Here is a 21,571-nt window from a genome sequence, read left to right on the forward strand (position 1 = left end):
AATTGGGCGAACATGAACAACTCGTACAGTAGTTGAGCACCAGTTTTAATATTTTTTTGTAATTGCTAATCCTAATAAAAACAACAAGGTTTATTAGTAACAGTTGGTAGCACTTGTCGACTGGGTGTCATTCCGTGCTATTCTAACCTCTAATAAAAGTTGTATTAAACTAACCTCAAAAATAAGAAAAATGCCCATTTCTAATGGCCCCTCTAGTCCAATGGAAATCATTTTCGTACGTATTTTCAACAACACGCAGTTATCATACTGAACACGATTTTTGTAGACTGACGACGACCTCCCATACGAAGAAGAAATTCTTCGAAACCCCTACTCCGTAAAACACTGGCTTCGCTACATCGACCACAAAAAAAAGGCCCCAAAATATGGCGTCAACATCATCTACGAACGAGCATTGAAGGAGCTCCCCGGCTCCTACAAATTATGGTACAATTATCTACGAACCCGTCGCCTCCAAGTAAAAAGCCGTTGCATCACAGACCCAGCGTTCGAAGACGTGAATAACGCCTTCGAACGATCCTTAGTGTTCATGCACAAAATGCCTCGAATCTGGATGGACTACTGCAGTTTTTTGACCGACCAGTGCAAAATAACCAGAACCCGCAAAGTCTTTGATCGCGCCCTCAGAGCCCTGCCAGTGACCCAGCACCACCGAATCTGGCCCCTGTACCTCAAATTCATCCGAAAGCACGACATCCAAGAAACCGCCATCCGAGTCTTCCGCAGATACCTAAAGTTGTGTCCTGAAAACGCTGAAGAGTACGTTGAATACTTATCAGAAGTGGGGCGTCTAGACGAAGCCGCTATTGTTCTTGCCAAGATCGTGAATGACGAGAATTTTGTGTCTCAACACGGAAAATCTAAACATCAGTTATGGAACGAGTTGTGCGAGCTAATTTCGAAAAATCCGGAAGAGGTGCGTTCGCTGAATGTTGACGCGATTATTCGCGGGGGTTTGAGGCGGTATACGGATCAGTTGGGGCACTTGTGGAATTCTTTGGCGACGTATTATGTGAGGAGCGGGCTTTTCGAGAGGGCGCGCGATATTTATGAGGAGGCGATTCAGACGGTGACGACGGTGCGCGATTTTACGCAGGTGTTTGATGCGTATGCACAGTTTGAGGAGCTGACTTTGAGTAAGCGTATGGAGGAGGTGGCGAAGTTGCCGAATCCTAATGAAGATGATGATATTGAGTTGGAGTTGAGGTTGGCGAGGTTTGAGAATTTGATGGAGAGGAGGTTGTTGCTTTTGAATTCGGTTTTGTTGAGGCAGAATCCGCACAATGTGCAGGAGTGGCATAAACGGGTACAGCTGTATGAAGGTAAAATAATTTTTAACTTTTTTAATTCAACAGGTTACAACTTGTTTAATTTTACGTCTGACGTCTCATTTCTTCAAACAACGACGAACTCGAATTCAATATTAGTTTTGTATTTCCGTGATTTTCAAATTTCAATTTACCAAAGTTACAAAGTCATAAAATATAAGCGAAACTACTGGACTGATTGTTACGAAATTTTAGCTATATTTCAGAAATATCTTATAAATGGTAAAACGCCAATCACGATTTGTCTGATCATCCCCACCAACAATGTTCTAACGTCATCTCAGAATTTTGCAAAGTAATTGCTACTGCAGTTTTATATAATAACATGTTTCTGTATACAGGTGTCTCTTTTTTTGGTGCAACTCCTGTAACTTTTTTATTCTTAAACCTGTAGTTCTTGGAGCAAATTTGTATCATTTTAAAAGATCTATGTGATGGCAACCCAACATTTTTATTATTACTAGAGAGCGGATTTTATGAAATTTGCATATCCTTTATTTTTTGCATATAAGTCTTGATATTTAATATGTGAATGAATCATGCTAATTAAAAATGAATACAGCTATAAAAAAATTGCATATTTGCATATATTTGCCTTCTGCTGCATATTTCTCGTAACGGGTGCATATTTTGCATTTTTATCGATTTTTGTGCTAATTTGAAAAAAAAAATGATTGTCATTCAATTGGCATTTATCTAGAAAGACGAAATTTCATTAATCATATTGCAAATATTGTCCTGAGTTTCAAATAACTAGGAAAGGTCTGGGTTTTATGGTAGTTTGGAGAAACCACTGGGTGTTAAGCCACCCTTCCAGGTAAATTCGGGCCCTAATTACTTTTGGAAATACCGTTCGTTCCCAATATTTTTGTTCGTTACTTAAGTGTATTAATGGTATGTTGTATGGTAGTCGAAGGGACGTTATCCTATTATTTTTCATCCTGAGTGTGCATTGAAAGCATTTAAAGCGATACAGGTGTGTCAATATGTGGAAGATAACTCAAATTAATTTATGGATTAAACCTTTTCTTGATCTTATTCTTCAAGAACGAACTGTATTTTGCCGCGCCTGCTCTAAACCAATAAGTATTTTTACATCTGTGGACGTAGTTTTTCTATTTCCAAATACATACTTTAGAATCACCGGAAAAACTTTTTGTTAGAATATTTCCAAAAATATTTAAAAATAAATTGGTGCCAAAATAGTAATTAAATAGTAGATTACTACTATTTTTTTTACATCTGTGGACGTAGTTTTTCAATTTACAAATAGATACTTTAGAATCACCGGAGAAACTTTTTGTTAGAATATTTCGAAAAATATTTAAAAATAAATTGTTGTCAAAATAGTAATTAAATAGTCGATTACTACTATTTTTTAATTCGTTCTGTTTACCTATATTTATTTTTAGTATAAAAATTGTATCTTTAAAAATATGATATGTGTACCAGTGAGATCTAATTAAACACTTTACAATATGATTTATGTATTTTTTTTTTTTATAAAGGGTAAGCACGAGAAACCTGTTTTTGTAATTTCTAAATAAATTTAGTTCGGTTATTACGCTCTCTTTTTAATTTTTGGAGCATATGCAACTGCATATCTCTGCATATATTAAGAAATTTACTGCATATTTGGAGAAATTTGATGCATATCATATGATCATATTTCCCAAAATTTTGCTGCATATTTTCCGCTCTCTAATTATTACTTTCGGTAGAACCGGAAATGTCAACTTTTTTTGGAACACTGGATATATTTTTTCATAAATCGAAGGCTTAATTTTTTGTAAAAAATCAGTAGCAACCAATATTCTAAAATCAATACTTAAAAAGTTATTCAATAAAATTGATGAAAAATTCGTATTTATTGACGACAATCTAGTAGCTTGAAAAATTAAAAAACTATATGTTTATCCTTAAAAACAAAAAAAAAAAAATACAGGGGTTATCAAATAAAAGAAACACGTGGTTAATGAAACAGGCCTTATTTTTTACTCCGGTTGTCAAGAAAAAAAATTATTTTTTGTGTGTGTGTTGTGTTTTATTTTCTTTTTGTCATCTGCGGTTTTCGGTTTTTATTTGGTCACTTTTTTCAACTCTTTTTTGTGGCTGTTTGTTGTTGCCTTTTGTTTGTCACGTTTTTTTTTTTTCGATGTTTTCTGTCTCTTTTTTTGGTGACTTTTTTCACCTTTTTGACGACTTTTTCGATTTTTTATTTGGTGTTTTTATAGCCATTTTGTGGTCTCTTTGTTTTATCTTTTTTTGTCATTTTTTGTTTCTTGTTGCATTTTTCAACTCTTTTTTGTCACAATTTTTCGTGGCTTTTTTTGACATTATTTGATGTCCTTTTTTTAGCTCCTTTTTTGTCTCGTTTTTTCGCTTTTTGTTTGGCCGCTTTTTGTGTCTTTTTAGCGGATTTTTTTTCATCTCTTTTGTTCCAATTTTTTGTCGCAATTTCTTTGTCACGTTTTTCTGTGTGTTTTTTTTTCGGTTTTTTTGGTCACAATTTTGTTTTGTTGCTGTAATTTCTGCTGCATTTTTATTCTTATCGTTTTTTTTTCGGTTTTTTATTTCCTTCGCACTTTTTTTATCACCTTTTAGACGACTTTTTTCGTTTTTTTGTCACCGTTTTGTATTGAGAAATGAAAATGAATCAAAATCGAAATAACGAAAAGTTAAAAATTCAAAATCGAAAAATTTTAAACTGACGAATTCAAAGATTAAAAAATCAAAAATTTAGAAAAATTGAAAAGACCAAAATATTTAAAACCAAGAAGTCCAAAAATCGCGCCACCATAAAACCGAAAAATCTAAAATTTAAAAATTCAAAAAACCGAAAAATAGAAATATCGAATAACTGAAGAATCGAGAAATCGAAAAATCTATGATTTTAATAATTAAAAAAAATCGCAAAATCTAAAAATCGAGAAATCGAAACATCAAAAAAATTGAAAAATCCATGTTCAAAAATCCCAAAACTGAAATTTATAAAAACGGAAGAAAAATTGAAACATCGAAATCTTAATAAATCAAGAAGTAAAAAAATTGAAAACTGGAAAAAATGGAAAATCGAAAAATTTGAAACTGACGAATTCAAAAATTGAAAAATTAAAAATTTAAAAGTCTAAAAATTGAGACAACCAAAATATTTAAAACCAAGATCCAAAAATCGCACCATCAAAAAACTGAAAAATCTACCGAAAAGTTGAAAAGTTCGAGAAATTAAAAAATTCAAAAAATCAATCGAGAAATAAAAAAATTGAAGATTTGAAAATCAAAAGTTGAAAAACCATAAAATGGAAAAATTCAAAAATCATACATCAGAAAATTGAGAAACGAAAAATTAAAAAACAAGAAATCGAACATTTACAGAATAAAAAAAAATGAAGAATTGAAAAATAGAAAAATCCCAGGAATGATATATTGAAAATCCGAAAATTCGAAAAATTGTTATATCCACATTTTGAGTTTTTTCTCAGTTCAGTTCTGTTACTTTTTCACATTTATTCGCCAATTGAAAATCCGAAAATTCAAAAATTTACCATGCTTCCGATAGCCTTAAAAACTCCCACTTTTTTCCGCTCTTTTGTCGTTTTTTGTCCTTTTTTACCTCTTTTATTTTGTCTTTTTTTCATCGTTTTTTTTTGCTTTTTCTCCTTTCTGTTGTCATCCCTTATTTACTTACTTTTTGCGTTTTTTGTTCGGTATTTTTTGTCACTGTGTTTTGGTCTTTTTGTCTCTTCATTTGCCGATTTGTGTTATCTTCTTTTATCAACTTTTTTTTGTGACTGTTTGACACCTTTTTTTAGTCCCCTCTGTGTCATCTTTTTTATTTTTTTCACTAATTCTTTTGTTACTATTTTGTCGGTTTTACATCTCTTTCCGCCACGTTTTTTACTTTTTTGTGACTGTTTCACTGTGATTTATTAGTCATCTTTTTTGTTAGCTTTTTTGTGTTTTATTCGACTGGTCGATTTTTCGTAGTCCTCTTATGCCTTTTTTTGCCTTTTTGTTTTCTCTCTTTTTTTTATAAATTTTTTATAGTTCTTTTATGCGACTGTTCGACTCTCTTTTTTGTCTTATTTTTTCTCATTTGGACTAATTTTTTTTAACTTTTTTTTGTGACAGACTTCGTCTTTTTTTGTCATCTTTTTTTCAGGTTTTTTTCGCTTTTTTGTCGTTTTATGGTTTCTTTGCCGCACTTTTTGTCTTTTGTCAACTTTTTATAGCATATTTTTTGTGCTTGACTCCCTTTTATTAGTAATCATTTTTGTCGCGTTTTTATGTTTTTCTTTCCGTTTTTTTTGTCACTATTTTTTCAAACTTTTTCTCTATTTTTGCCGCATTTCTTTCATCTCTTTTTTGTTTCAGTTTTTTGTGTTTGCTTGACTTCCTTTTTTAGTCGCACATTTTTGTAATTTTTTTCGTTGCCTTTTCTTTGTCACAATTTTGTTGTTTTTTTGTCTCCTTTATTGTATCGCTTTTGTCCTCTCTTTTATCGCCTTTTTGTTGTGGTCCCTTTTTGATTCCCTTTTTGTTTTTTTTTGTTCAGTTTTTTAATCGCTATGTTATGGTTTTTGCCTCTTTTTTGCCGTTTTCTTTTATCTATTTTTTATGGACTTTTTTGTCGCCCATTTTCTCGCCATTTTGTCTCCTTTGGCGCATTCTTTATGTCTTTGGTCGATCTTTTCTTTAATTTTTTTTTACTTTTTTTGTGCCTCTATTTTGTGGTCTCTTGTCTCTTTTGTCGCATTGTTTTAGCATTTTTTTATCTACTTTTTTCTCGCACTTTTCTTGTAGCCATATTATGTAACCGTTTTTTCATCACCTTTTTGCGTTTTTTGCCGTATTTTTTGTCGTTTTTAAAAAATTCTGTGGTATGTTTGACATTTTTCTTTTTTCTCATTTTTTTCCCGCATTTTGTTTGACTCCCTTTTTTAGTCGCTTTTCTGTCATCTTTTTTGTCGTGTTTTTTCGGTCTTTGTGTCTCTATTTTGTCATCTTTTTATTTTCTCTTTATAGTTTTATTCGGGTTTTGTCCATTTTGTTGTTTTTTATCGCTTTTCTTTTCTATTTTTGTCCTTTTTATTCTCCTTGCTAAAAAGTTGATGGGGTCATCCCAAAATTTTGTTATGAAAAACTCACTTGGAACATACATATTATATTTCTTTATCTCTAGTTTGACAATTCACGCATATCCTTTTTTTAAGAAATTCTATAACGTATATAGGAGATTGGATTTGATATACTTCAGGGGCGAGAGAAGTTCAGTGTAATAACTTTAGATCATCAATCACAAATTTGAAAGGCCGACTATTTGATTTCTTTAGGTTCACACCCTATTTGGCGAAATAAATACAAATAAATAAAAATTGGGTTAAGTTGAAAAAAATCAAAATTGTACAACACGTGTTATAATTTAAATAACAAACTACAAACCAACAGTTGCGAATTAAGGTAATCGTAAATATGGTAAATCGTAATAAAAATGTATCTCTTAATCCCTTCCAAAAGTTTGATGACATCTCTAAATTTTATTAAGCATATAAGTGCTGTCCAAATTGCACACAAGATTATAGGTTTACACTTGTGGTTTTTTAATGTACCCACTTTTTTAGAATTGTCTATACAGGATGTTTGAAAAAAATCATAAATGAAGAAGCAATGTGTTATTGATTGAAGCAAAAACGTCTTATCTTATTTTTTCGTTCTGACTGTACCTTTCCTAATTGTTATAGTTATTTTTTTCCCACCAGATATCTATTGTCATATGATTAATTTCTAAATTTACTTTTGATAATAAAACTTTTTAAATATCTTCTTTCATACCTCGATTTCATGATCCTTTTTTTCTTGCAGGCAAACCCCACGAAATCATCAGCACATACACCGAAGCTGTCCAGACCGTGGACCCCAAATTAGCAGTCGGCAAACTCCACACCCTCTGGGTAGAATTCGCAAAATTCTACGAAAAAAACGACCAAATAGAAGACAGTCGCTTAATTTTCGAGAAAGCCACCCAAGTGGCCTACGTGAAAGTAGACGATTTAGCAGCCGTATGGTGCGAATGGGCCGAAATGGAAATCCGCAGCGAAAATTACGAACAAGCCCTCAAACTAATGCACAAAGCCAGCACCATGCCGTCACGAAAAGTAGCCTACCACGACGACACAGAAACAGTCCAAGCCCGACTATATAAATCCTTGAAAGTGTGGTCGATGTACGCCGATTTGGAAGAAAGCTTTGGGACCTTTAAATCTTGCAAGGCGGTCTACGACAGAATAATCGATTTGAAGATCGCCACGCCCCAAATTATAATCAATTACGGGCTGTTTTTGGAAGAAAACAACTACTTCGAAGAAGCGTTCAGAGCGTACGAGAAAGGAATTTCGTTGTTCAAGTGGCCGAACGTTTACGATATTTGGAACACCTACCTGACGAAATTCTTGAAGAGGTATGGTGGAAGTAAGTTGGAACGAGCTAGAGACCTGTTCGAGCAGTGCCTCGAAAAGTGCCCCCCTCAATTCGCGAAGTCCCTATACCTTATGTATGCGAAGCTGGAAGAAGAACACGGGATGGCCCGACACGCTATGGCTGTCTACGAACGCGCCACCAGCGCCGTCCCTCAAGAACAAATGTTCGACGTCTTCAACATCTACATCAAGAGGGCTGCAGAGATCTACGGCATTCCAAAAACGAGACAGATCTACGAAAAAGCCATCGAAGTACTACCCGAGGACAAAACTCGGGAGATGTGCGTCAGATTTGCCGACATGGAGACGAAGTTGGGCGAGATTGATCGAGCCCGGGCCATCTACTCGCACTGTAGCCAGATTTGTGATCCTAGAGTAACCACGGAGTTCTGGCAGATCTGGAAGGAGTTCGAAGTCAGACACGGGAACGAGGACACGATGAGGGAGATGTTGAGGATTAAGAGGAGTGTCCAGGCTATGTACAATACGCAAGTTAACATGATGTCGGCGCAGATGTTGAGTTCGGCGGGTTCGATTGCTGGGACTGTGGCCGATTTGGCTCCGGGTGTTAAGGACGGGATGCGACTTCTTGAAGCGAAAGCGGCTGAGATGGCCGGCACTTCGGTGGGTAAACCGGGAAATATTATGTTCGTGAGGGGAGAAACGCAAGGGGATAATAAGGATAAGGTGGTTAATCCAGACGAGATTGATATTGGGGATGAGGATGATGAGAACGAGGAGGATGAAGGTGAAGATGTACCGGTGGAAAAGCAGAGTATTCCGGCGGAAGTTTTCGGCGGGCTTAAGAAAGGGGATGATAAAATGGAGGACGATGAATAGAATATTTTGCTGTTTTAAGATAGTGTATTAAGTGAATAAAAGGTAATATTTGCTATAACAAAATCCATTCCGCAACCCATATTGTCAGTTAGTTAATTACACATTTTTTATCTTTACTTCCCGAGCGTAGGCTAAAGAAGCATTGTAATCGAGTCCATCGGGTGACTGCTATTTCATGTTTTCTCGACGTTTCATGATCCCTTGAGACCGATAAAATGGGTCTCCTTTTTTCGTCTGCCAAACAGATAATCTCCGGACCGATTGTTGTAAAATTTTGTTGTGTGTGGATGGTAAAACGCTAATCAAAATTTCTCTGCTCATCTCCAACAATGGAATGACAATAATTTTACAATAGTAGATGTTATTTAAATTTTATAAAATAGCGTACTCCTCCATTTGTGGTTTGAGGTTTACACCAGACATCCAGATTTTTGAAAAAAAAAAACAAAATTGTTTAACAACATTTGACTTTAAAATTGCAAAATCTAATGCTTTGGCGGTTTGCAAACGTTTTAAGGTTATCCAAAGCATGGTAAATCGTTATTCAAAATTAATAGTCGTCTTATAATTTAAATGTTAAAAAGTAACATAGTCCTGAACTTGTTATGAATAATCCGTGTTGATTTTTTATCCTAGACATCGAAATTTTTAAAGAAAAAAGTCAAAATGTAGATATGACAATTTTTCGAAATTTCAGTTTTGATTTCTTGATTTTACAATTTTTCATTTTTTCCACTTCTCGATTGATTGATTTTTTTTATTTTTCCATTTGTCAATTTCTCGACTTGTCAGTTTTTCAATTCTTCAATTTTTTGATTTTTCAATTTTTCGATTTTTTAAGTTTTTGATTTCTCGATTTTTCTGTTTTTTAGTTTCTCAATTTCTCTTCCACTTTGAAATTTTTCGATATTTCAGTTTTGAGATTTTTCAATATGTTTTCATTCAATTTTTCGATTTTTCGTTTTCTCGATTTTTTAGTTTTTAAATTTTCGGTTTTGGAGTTTTAACTTTTGGATTTTTCAGTTTTTCAATTTTTTGATATTTTAATGTTTCTAACTCTCGATTTTCAATCCTTCGATATTTCTCTTTCTTTTGAATTTCAACTTCTCGCTTTTAGATTTTGCGCTTTTTCCGTTTTTCGATTTTTAAAATTTGAAATTTTTTATTTTTACTTCCCGAGCGTAAGCTAAGGAAGCATTGTAATTGAGTCCATCGGGCGATTGCTACTTCATGTTTTCTCGACGTTTCATGATCCCTAGAGAACGAAAAATGGGTCTCCCTTTTACGTTTGCCAGACGGATAATCTCTGGACCGATTGTTGTCAAATTTTGTTGTGTGTAGATGGTAAAACGCTAATCAAAATTTCTCTGCTCATCTCCAACAATGGAATGACAATAATTTACAATAGTAGATTTTAATGTTAAATGTTAAAAAGTTACATAGTCCTGAACGTGTCGTTTATGAATAATTCGTGTTGATTTTTTGTCCCAGACATCGAGATTTTTGGACAAAAAAGTCAAAACATAGATATGACAATGTTTCGATATTTTAGTTTTGGGATTTTTCAGTTTTTTTTTTAATTTTTCAATTTCTCGTTTTTCAGTTTTTTGATTTCTTGATTTTACAATGTTTCAGTTTTAGATTTTTCATTCTTACTTCTCAGTTTTTCGATTTTTTAATTTTTGATTTCAAATTTTTCCGATTGATTGATTTTTTTATTTTTTCATTTGTCAATTTCTTGACTTACCAGTTTTTCAATTCTTCAATTTTTTGATTTTTTAGGTTTTTGATTTATCAATTTTTCGATTTTTGGAGTTTTTGATTTCTCGATTTTTCTGTTTTTTAGTTTCTCAATTTTTCTTCCAGTTTTGAGATTTTTTCAATATACATTTTCATTCAATTTTTCGATTTCTCTATTTTTATTTTTTAGATTTTTTAATTTTTCGATTTTTTAATGTTTCTAAACTCTCGATTTTCAATTATTTGAAATTTTTGACTTTTCACTTTTTGATTTTCAAATTTTTAATTTTTCAATTCTCTCGGTCTTTTGATGTTTCAATTTCCCGATGGTTCAGTTTTTGAATTTTTCGATTTTTCAATTTTTTGATTTTCAATTATTGCGGTCTTTAAATCTTGAATTTTCGATTTCCCGATTCTTAGATTTTTTATTTTTTCAATTTTTTGATGTTTCGATTTCTTTATTTTTTAAATTCTCATTTCGTCAATTTTTCGATATTTTAATTTTTTAATTTTTTAAAATTTAGGTTTTTTGATTTCTCGATTTTACGATTTTTTCAATTCTTCGAATTTTTAAATTTTTGACTTTTCGGTTTTTTGATTTTTTATGTTTTGCGATGTTTGAAATTTTTCGATAATTTAATTTTTCGATTTTTGATGTTTCAATTGCAAATCTTTTGATTTTCGACTTTTCGAATTTCGGTTTTTCAGTTTTTCAATTTTTAATTTTTCGATTTTTAAGTTTTCCGATTTTTTAATTTTTCAATTTCTCGATTTATCGAAGTTTCGTTGTACGGATTTTTTTACTGTTCATTTTCTCGATTTTTCAATTTTTAACTTTTCGAGCTTAGCACATTTCGATTTTTAAAATTTTTCGACTTATCGATTTCTTGATCTACTGATGTTTCCAATTTTTAGATTTTTCAATTTTTCAGTGTTTCAATTTTTCAATGCTTCGTTTCCCCAATTTTTCGTCATTTCGGTTTTGGACTTTTGCAATGTCTCGATTTTTCAGTTTTTCAGTTTCAATTTTTCGATTTTCAATTTTTGCGGTTTTTAAATATTGAATTTCCGATTTCTGGGTTTTTCATTTGTGCGACTTGTCGATTTTTCGCGTGTTCGATTTTCAAGTCTTTAATTTTTGATTTTATCGAATTTTTGATATTTTGATGTTTCGATTTCTCGATTTTTTAAATTTTCGATTCCTCAATTTTTCGATGTTCTCAGTTTTTTTAAATTTTAGGTTTTTCGATTTCTCGATTTTACAATTTTTCAATTGTTTCATTTTTCGAATTTTTAAATTTTTGATTTTCCAGTTTTTTTTCCAATTTTTCAATTTTTTACGTTTTGCGATGTTTTAAATTTTTCGATAATAATTTAATTTTCCGATTTTTGATGTTTCAATTGCCGACCTTTTGATTTTCGACCTTTCAGATTTCGATTTTTCAAATTTTTCGATTTTTTTAAGTTATAATTTTTCGATTTTTCAAGTTTTCGATTTATTGAAGTTTTGATGTATGGTTTTTTTACTGTTCATTTTCTCGATTTTTCATTTTTTAACTTTTCGAGTTTGGCGTATTTCGTTTTTTCAATTTCTCGATTCTCTGATGTTTCAGTTTATCGATGGTTTGGGTTTTCAAATTGTAGATTTTCCAATTTTTCAATGTTTCGATTTTTCAATGCTTCGTTTTCCCAATTTTTCGTCATTTCGATTTTGACTTTTTCAATTTCTCGATTTTTCAGTTTTTCGAATTTTCATTTTTTTATTTAGGTATTCAATTTTTCGATTTTAAATATTGAATTTCTGATTTCTCGGGTTTTCGTCATTTCAACTTGGCGATTTTTCACTTTTTCGTTAAGTCCTGGATTTTTTTTTCGAATTTTCGACATTTTGATGTTTCGATTTCTCGATTTTTAAAAATTTTTGACTTCAGTTTTTGATTTTTTAATTTTTGATTGTTTACGTTTACGATTTTTCAATTTCTCAATTCCTTGACGTCTCGGTTTTGCGATTTTTTAAGTTTTGGATTTATTGATTTTTCGGTTTTTTGGACTCCTCAATTTTTGGGCTTTTCAATTTTTGATTTCTAAATTTTTCCATTTTTCAATTTCTCCAATAATTGATTTTTTGATTTTTCCATTTATCGATTTCTCGACTTTTCAGTTTTGCAGTTCTTCAATTTTTTTAAATTTTCAAGTATTTGGTGTTTCAGTTTTTCGAATTTTTAAGTTTTCATTTCTCGATTTTTCAATTTTTCGGTTTCTCAATTTTTCTTTCATTTTTAAATTTTTCTATATTTCAGGTTTTTTTGATTTCTCGATTTCTTGGTTATTCGTTTTTTCGACTTGTCGGTTTTAAGTCTTAAATTTTTGATTTTTCAATTTTGATTTTTAAATTTTTTGATTTTTTATGTTTTTCGATGTTTTAGATTTTTCGATATTTTAATTTTTCGATTTTGAAGTCTTGGATTTTTGATTTTTTCGCATTTTCGATATTTTGATGTTTCGATTTCTCGATTTTTAAAATTTTTGATTCTTCAATTTAATTTTTTAAGTTTTAGTTTTTCGATTTCTCGATTTTTACGAATTTTCAGCTCTTCGATAGTTCTATTTTTCGAATCTTTAAATTTTTGGCTTCAGTTTTTGATTTTTAACGTTTACGATTTTTCAATTTTTCGATTTCTTGACATGTCGGTTTTCGGTTTTTAGATTTTCCAATTTTTCAATATTTCGAAGATCCAATGTTTCGTTTTCACAATTTTTCGTCATTTCAGTTTGGGAATTTTTCAGTGTTTCTATTTTTCAGTTTTTCGAATTTTCAATTTTTCAATTATTTAATTTTTCGGCTTTTCAATTTTTGATTTCTAAATTTTTCCATTTCTCAATTTCCCGATTAATTGATTTTTTAATTTTTCCATTCATCGATTTCTCGACTTTTCAGTTTTGCAGTTGTTCAATTTTTTTACTTTTCAATTTTTCGATTTCTCAATTTTTCTTTCATTTTTCAAATTTTCGATTTCTTGGTATTTCGAATTTTCGACTTGTCGATTTTTCAGTTTTACGATTTTTAAGTCTTAGATTTTGGATTTTTTGATGTTTGGATTTCTCGATTTTTTAAATTTTCGATTCTTTAGTTTTTCGAAACTAAAATTTTTCAGTTTTTTAAATTTTAGTTTTTTCGAATTTTTAAACTTTTGACTCCTCAGTTTTTCATTTTTTGATTTTTTACATTTTTGATTTTACAATTTTTCGATGTCTTGACGTTTCGGTTTTGTGATTTTTAAATCTTGGTGGAAAGTTATATATGGAAACGTTGAGACGGTTATTTTTAGCTATTAAGCAATGTGTTAGTTACAATATTTTTTCGATGATCGAAATCTTGAAAAAAATAGAAAATAAAAAAGTCATGCAACCAAATATACATCTCGTCTTTCCATTTCTTATTAAGTTTTTTCCGTAACTTCATCAACATTCTGAACGGTTTATGACTGCCTGAGTCAGTTAATAAATTCCAATAAAAATGAAACCCGCCTTAAAATTTTGGCATAAACAAGTGTGTACAAAAGCAAAATTTTGCTTATATTTGGTCAATGCGGAATATCGAAACTTATGTCAGTAAACGCAAAATATATATAATTAAACAACCTTTGTAATGCGTATCGATTTATTCGAAATTTACTCTGATGCATAGTCAATATTAGTAGACTGTTATCCAAAATAACCAGAAATTATTAACTTAAACAATACTTTCACCTCCATAAATACCATAGAAATCCATGTTTGCTCAACACGAAATTCCGAACATTTTTTGTTATTATTAACAAAGCAAGTAATTAAGTTGTAAATAATTTTGTTTTGCTAATAACACGTGAAATCAGCATAGCATTTTTAAATTTCCCAAATTTTTGACAATTTAAAACGCTTGCTGTTTTGCTGGTTAGTATTTAGTTGGCTATTGTACCGCTGGGATCGCTGGATGCGTGCTGCCAATTTAGTTGCCAATCGTTAAAAAGCGAATTTAATTGTCGCGTCTTGATTGGAGCGTTTTGTGTTTTTAAGTGTGGTGGGAGTAGCGACGAAGACTTATTTACAATAACCTATTTCAGTATTTTCAGCTGTGTTCACTACAAATAGGATAAACCGGGATAACCTTAAAGGACTGTGTTTTCACGGTCCACAAAAATGGATTCTAGTTCCAAATTGTCCCAATTAAAGCAGTTGCATAAAGTAGCTTCTTGGACGCACAAAGTGGGTGTCAATGTTGGTTCAGGCGAATTTCTAGCTAACATTGCGGTTGAAGACAAACACATGTACATATATCCTGAAGAACCGAACAGGAGCGAAATCTTTATCGAAATTTCCAGTATCGAAGGAGGACATGAAGAGCAAGAAGCTGACATTCTTGTGTTACAACTTGATCGGCGGTGGCAATTTCGATTCGCAGAACCTGGGTCCAGGGCAGTATTCTTAAGAATACTTGGACTAAGAAACTCTTATAAGCCATCTGATGACGAATGTTATAAGCCGTCGCAAGGTAAATGGAAAAAGTGGAAAAAACGTACACGGGTGCCTTCTTTACCAACTCCAACAGTGGAGGTTGAGGATACCAATTCTAAAGTTAGCGTATATCAGGTGATACATCCAGAGGCTCATGTGATGCACAAAGTGGGTGTGACGCTGGACGATATTATTGGTGGAAACGAATATGATGCTGAAATTGCGATTGACATTGAAATTAACAAAATATTCATATATTCGATTCTTGGAGACAGGATGCAAACCTACATTGAAACTTCAGAGATGGAAGGATATGAGGAGCAACAAATTGGCAGCATTATGCTGAAAGTTAGTAGGCCATGCCAATTCCGATTCACAGAGCCCTTGCATAGGTCAACGTTCCTAAGCATACTTGGATTTGTTAAGTAAGAAAATGTAGCCACAGTAACCAATTTGTGATATATTTATATTAAATAATGTTTTTTTTTTGTAGTAGAGATAACTCAGGACCATCATCTCATTTACCGTCACCATCCTCACTAGAAAAGTAATAATAGGTTTGCTACAATGACCATAAGAAAATGGCCCCGAAACGTCCAACATCATTTATGAACATGTCTTGAATTGTGGAAGTGTGAAGCTAAACAATTTTGATCTTTTTTTGCAATTTTTTGCGTAAGATTGTTTTTTTTTTTTGTTATTAATGAAACGAATGTGTTCACATCAGTGGTAGTTTATAGCAATTTTATACTATTTTGTACAAAACTTTTTGCTTTAGTTTTGAAAAAATATAATATAGTTTATATCCAACAATTTTATCAGTTATAAGTGTCATGTGACTATTTGTAATTACAAAAATAAAGTAGTTTTAACAAGCTGCAACTTGTTTATTTTGTTTAGTTTTTGTTGACGGAATACACGCTATTAAAGCTAAAATTTAGTCATGGAGTTAATGACGTCATCGCCGTGAAGATTTCATATTGATTTATGCGCCTGTTTTACTAAGAAAAAAACAATCCGTCGTCTAGAAGTAGTATGCAATCAGTATTGACGTTATGCAACTCAATTATATTATATGGATACGCTGTGTATGTGCAATGCATAAGTAAATAAATATCAGTTTCTATTCTAACATTTGTTCATTGTAGACTTGGCTTTTATTTTAAAATTTGATAAAATAAACTAAATTTTTGTATATGCAACCAACAATACCATAGAAAGTGATAATACAAGATGAACGTATTTATATTTGCTGTCTATTCTTCTATCAACATGTGCCGCTTGACTATTGTTGATTGAAGCAAATTTTTGCGTCAGTAATCGTGAATTATTAACAGCCATGCGAGAATGTCAGTTCACAGTTGTCCATTCTGACATGAACACGCCTAACAAAATTGTTGTTTGGCTGAGAGGATGACACCTGTCATAAATGTCACTTTGACAATCAGGTACGCCACCATAAAATTTTATATATGCTCACAACATACCTTCAGCACAGAATAATCATTTCTCCTATTCTTTTGACATATTAATTTTAGTATTCGAGATAATTATTATATTATTCAAACACAATTTAGACACTGTAGAGCAAACAAGGCTTATCAAGCCCGTCTATTAGTTTATTCGCCTAAATGTATTATTGATACCGTTTTCAAATTACACCAAAATTGAAAAATCGAAAACTTAATAATTGAAAAATTGAAACATTTTAAATGAAAAAAATCGGTAAACTGAAAAATTGAAAAATCTATAAATCGAGAAATTGAACAACCTAAAAATTAAACAATTTAAAAATCGAAGAATTGGAAAACCAAAAAATCTAAACCGAGAACGTGCAAAATCGAATAATCGAGAAATCAAAGCATCAAGGAAAACAAAAAAATTAACGGAAAATCTAGAACTTAAAAATTGAAAAATTAAAATACCTATCGAAAAGTGAAAAAATTCAAAACTGAAATCTTGAAAAACTGAAAAATGGAAAGAAAATTGAAGAATCGGAAAAGTGATAAAATCCAAAACTGAAACATTGAAAAATTTAGAAATCGAAAAATTGAAAAATCACAATTGAAGAAACAATTGATAAATCAAGAAATAGAGAAATGGGAAAATCAAAAAATCAGTTAATCGAAAAATCGAAAAATTTAGAAACGCAAAAATTGAAAACTGAAAAATAAAAAAAATTAAAAATCGTAAAACTCAAATATCGGAAAATTGAGAAATCGAAAAATGAAGAAATTCGAGAAACCGAAAATATGAAGAATCGAGAAATCGAAGAATCGATAAATTGAAAAATCCCAATAGTAATATGTCGAAAAATTGAGAAATCGAAATCGAGCAAAACTGAAGCATCGTAAAGTCAATAAATTGAAAAACTGAAAATTTTTGAAAAAAAATCGTATCAAAAACTAAAAATTCAAAAAATCGAGAAATTGAACAATCAAAAACTCAAAACATTGAAATCCCAGTAAGTTGATAAATAGGAAAATTTAAATAACAAAAATTTTTAAAATCCAAGAATTGAACAACAAAAAAAATCTAAGCCTGAAAACTCAGAAAATCGAATGATCGAGAACTCAAAACATCAAAGAAAACAAAAAATCTAAAATTTAAAAATTCGACAAATTGAAAAATCATGGAACTGAAAAATCGAAAAGTCGAGATAGTGAGAAATCTAAAAACCTAAAACTTTAAAAACTGAAAAATTAAAATATCGAAAAATTTAAAAACCTAGAAAACACAATATCAAAAATTTGAAAAATTGAAGAAACGAAATATTGCAAAATTCCAAAGCTGAAATATTGAAAAACCTAAAAATGGAAGAAAAATTAAAGAATCGAAACAGTGAAAAAATCCCAAACTGAAACATTGAAAAATTGAGAAATGGAGAAATGGGAAAATCAAAAAATTGGTCTAAAGAGTTTAGACAGTACTTCCCTCGCTATCGGAAACGTGATGACTGCCTATTATGTTTTTTTTTCACATTAGATTTCAAAGCATTCGGTTTTGTAGTTCCTGATTAAATCAATAAAATAAACTTGCGCATTCATTAAATTTTTTGTGTCACCCTGTATATCCGAGTCCAAAAAATATGAATGGAATGATAAATTACAAGAAGAGACTCATCATATTTTGTACATTTTAGATAGGATTTATTCAGCAAAATTTTGTTATGACGTCGTCAATTTTTTAGAGGGGATAAGTAAATATATTGTGATTAAAACGGTCCTGGTTTAATAACAAAAAAATATTGTTCGTCTATGAAACAAGCTCGTCTTAGACAAAGTATTCGTAAAAAAATATGTCGTAAAAAAATGTACGTCTCCTGGTCCCGACTGCGATTATGGTTTAAATATTTTTTAGAAAAGCCTGTCATGGATGTAGAAACATTTGTGACAGCCAAAGAGGTTTTTTTAAGAAAATTATCTTTGAATTTAGACCAAATTGAAATAGACACTAGGCAACAGGCACATTTGGGCAAAATAAAGAGAAATTAGGGCTACGGCTTCAAATTTTGGACGTATTTACAAACTTAGACCGACTACAGCAATAGCTAAAACTGTGGAGTCTCTGTTGTACAGTACATTTAGAGGTAATAGTCATACATGCTATGGACAGCAAAGTGAGGAAAAAGCTGTCAAGTGTTTTGAAATAAATAAAAATATAAAAACTGAACGGTGTGGCTTGTTTATTTCAAAACAATTTCCTTACTTGGCTGCTAGTCCAGACAGGGTTCTAGGGGATAGGAGTGCATTAGTCGAAATTAAATGCCCTTCAAAATCGCAAGATTTGTCTCGCGAAGAAGCGGTTAAAAAAAAAATAATCAAATTTTGTACATTGACACACAGAAAATTGAAACTAAAAAAAATCATGATTACTACTTTCAAGTCCAGGGACAAATGCTTCTTACGGGTATTTCACAAGTTTATTTTGTTGTGTGGACACCCAAAGGAATAAATATAGAACAAATTTATAAAGACGAAGAAATATATGTAAAAAGATGGCAGATAAACTTGGCAGAATTTACTTTGGTGCATTATTGCCCGAAATAATTGATTCAAGAAGAAAGAGGAACCTGCCTTTGCGAGAGATTTTTTTAAAATAAATAAAATTTGTTTCTATTTTTTTATGTACTTTAATAATTTATTAGGAGTACATTTTTCATCACCAAGACTTGCGTATTTTTATTATAAATATATTTTGAATATGATCTCTCGGTAAATGAAAACATATACGAACACTTTTTTCGAGTAAATAATGAAGGGAGAAGTTACTGGGCGTAGGGCTTTTTTAAAACACCTCCTTTCTGGGATAAGTAGTAGATACACTTAGCTACTTATACGTGTTAAACAAAAGCTGTATTTTATATATTTTTTATTATTATTATAAATATGTTTATTAGTTTTATTAATTAATAAAGCAAAATATATATTAACAATAATATTAGAATTAATTTTTAGTAATCATGTGTATTGAATTCAGGATCCTGAGTGGAGTAAAAATATTACAGTTCCCCAGTTTTAATTCGGTTTTATGATAGTACCTCATCGCGTAAAAGTTAATTTCCTTAACAATAGATTACTACGGCCGGTCCTGGCGGCTTGTTATAAAACTGAGTTCCTTGCCATAAATTAGAAAAATCAGTCTAGAACTCTAACAATCAGCTTATGGTAGAGCAGGCTATAAGGGTTTTACCTGGAAAGTCGCTTCCGTAAATTTTAGTGGCGCTCCTATCGGCAAAGTACTGAACTAACTGCTCAAATTCTGTAGAATTGATACCCATGTTTTTCAATAATTGTTAGTTTTTATTAAAAACTCTGCTAACCAATAGATCATTAATTTTCCTCTGATATTCCTGTTAAAATTATTCGACGTATTTTATATTAATTTGTGATATATTTTGATTTTAATAAACACATTATTATTTAAACAAACTGTACCACTAACAAACATTTAATGACTCTGCGCCCTGTAAAAAGTGATGTTTTATCCCTGTGCGAATTTTCAAGCGATTCTATGATGGTTAGGACTCAAAAAACTTGAAAAGAAAACATAAAATGGTGCTTTTTTACGATATTTCTCTGCACTCTAGAATATGAAAAAAGCTGCAGTTTGATGTACGATACATCTATATTAATATCATTTTTTCGTACAAAAAACCAAAAAAATATTATACCTCGTCTAGCGAGTCCCCTTAAATAGGGCATTCTACGCAAAGCTAAAGTAGATGTCGCCACCACCGAAGGGGCACGAATTTGTAACCAAAGGTTGGCAATGCCAAATTGACATTTGTGTTGTGGTGACGGAATTTAAATCAAAGTTTTCGCGCTGAAATAAATTAACAGCGGCGCGAAATCACAGACAATCAGAGACAAAAGGGCGGCGTGGCGTAGCGTCATTCTGAAGGTGCTTGTGTGAGTGTAACCACGTGGTAAGAGCTAGTTTAAATTAGTTGGTTTGGTAGTTAATAAAATGGAAGCCTTTGTTTAACGTCAACCAATCGTAGCAAACGCCACTCAGGTGTCCCCAACCCGCGCGGTTCATTCTTGCGGCCTCTTAATCGGAAAATGAGGACTTCCGGTCAACGCGAAACACGTGCTGTAAATTTGTTTCATTACTTGTACATTTACCAATCAAGTTAGTTTTTCTTAATAGTCAGCTAGTGCACAGTTTAACAATCAGGATTATTTAAATAAACCACTTGCTAGAAGATTCCATGAAATTCACTTAGTCAGGAAACACCTTATTGTTTAATTACGAATAAGTTTCTGGATGCATATACGTAAGTGTTACATTATAACACTTCTTAATTCTTCACACAAGATTGCTAATAGTTCATTTACGGCAGTTAAACTAGTTCATTATACTGCGAACTGGCGGGGGTTATGATAATTTCTTCCCTTAGGTGGTTATGATCGTTATCATGATTAATTCATCGAGACCTGCCCTCACGACGCCACAGATTGAGTAATTAATCGAGGCATGCCTTCACAACGCTACAGATTGATTAATTAATCGAGGCATGCCCTCACAACGCTACAGATTGATTAATTCATCAAGGTCCGTCCTCGCGACGCTAGAGATTAATAACATCACCGAGAAGCTTTTTCCTCGCAACGATTTAAAATTTACATGACCGAGACGCTTTTTCCTCGCAATGATTTTAAAATTTACATCACCGAGACGCTTTTTCCCTCGGAGCGATGATTGGATATTTTTGTGTTTGTTTATTATGTGTTTTGTTGGGGTAACCAGTTCGCGGTATTTTAAACTCTCAAAGTAAATTGTTTTTTTGAAGTAACCAATCACTTAGATCATGATATAATTTGACATAATGTAAACTCTTTGTTTGAATCATTGAAAGAGTGTGGCAACTATTAATCTCAAGTAAATTTTCTCTGCAAACTTTCACCTCATACAATATTTCTTTAATCTCACAATTTTAACCTCAGTAATTTTCATTTGTTGTATAATTTTAATTGAACGTAAATTTCATGTTCTACAGTTTTAACCTCACATAATATTTCTATTTGTACAAGTTTATTTCACACCAGATCTTTTGTTTCATAAATCCTTGCTAAGTTTGTTTTGTAAATACTTTGTTCATGAATGTTCCTATCATAAATTGTTTGATGTCCCATTTTTATCTCACATAAGATTTATTTGTTGTTTAAA

General features: G+C 31.5%; 2 protein-coding genes across 4 annotated transcripts; both read left to right on the forward strand.

Moving 5' to 3' along the window:
* The first annotated feature begins 50 nt into the window (after positions 1-50).
* LOC135130613 (pre-mRNA-splicing factor syf1 homolog) lies at positions 51-8,728 on the forward strand. The gene is made up of 3 exons (XM_064058016.1): positions 51-235; positions 287-1,343; positions 7,212-8,728. The coding sequence occupies exons 1-3, from the start codon at positions 191-193 to the stop codon at positions 8,663-8,665; spliced, it is 2,556 nt and encodes an 851-aa protein (XP_063914086.1). The 5' UTR covers positions 51-190; the 3' UTR covers positions 8,666-8,728.
* A 5,643-nt stretch (positions 8,729-14,371) lies between these two features.
* LOC135130109 (uncharacterized) lies at positions 14,372-15,729 on the forward strand. Of its 3 annotated transcripts, XM_064057432.1 has the most exons (3): positions 14,372-14,465; positions 14,518-15,324; positions 15,393-15,729. In XM_064057432.1, the coding sequence occupies exons 2-3, from the start codon at positions 14,585-14,587 to the stop codon at positions 15,448-15,450; spliced, it is 798 nt and encodes a 265-aa protein (XP_063913502.1). In that variant the 5' UTR covers positions 14,372-14,465; positions 14,518-14,584; the 3' UTR covers positions 15,451-15,729. The 3 variants fall into 3 exon arrangements, with proteins under 3 accessions (XP_063913502.1, XP_063913504.1, XP_063913503.1); XM_064057434.1 differs by having other exon boundaries at positions 14,372-15,334; XM_064057433.1 differs by having other exon boundaries at positions 14,372-15,324; positions 15,396-15,729.
* Positions 15,730-21,571: the final 5,842 nt, after the last annotated feature.

The sequence above is a fragment of the Zophobas morio genome, unplaced genomic scaffold (genome assembly GCF_036711695.1).
Source record: "Zophobas morio isolate AGI-343-1 ecotype UQ-CSIRO unplaced genomic scaffold, CSIRO_AGI_Zmor_V1 ptg000017l, whole genome shotgun sequence".
Lineage (NCBI taxonomy): Eukaryota > Metazoa > Arthropoda > Insecta > Coleoptera > Tenebrionidae > Zophobas > Zophobas morio.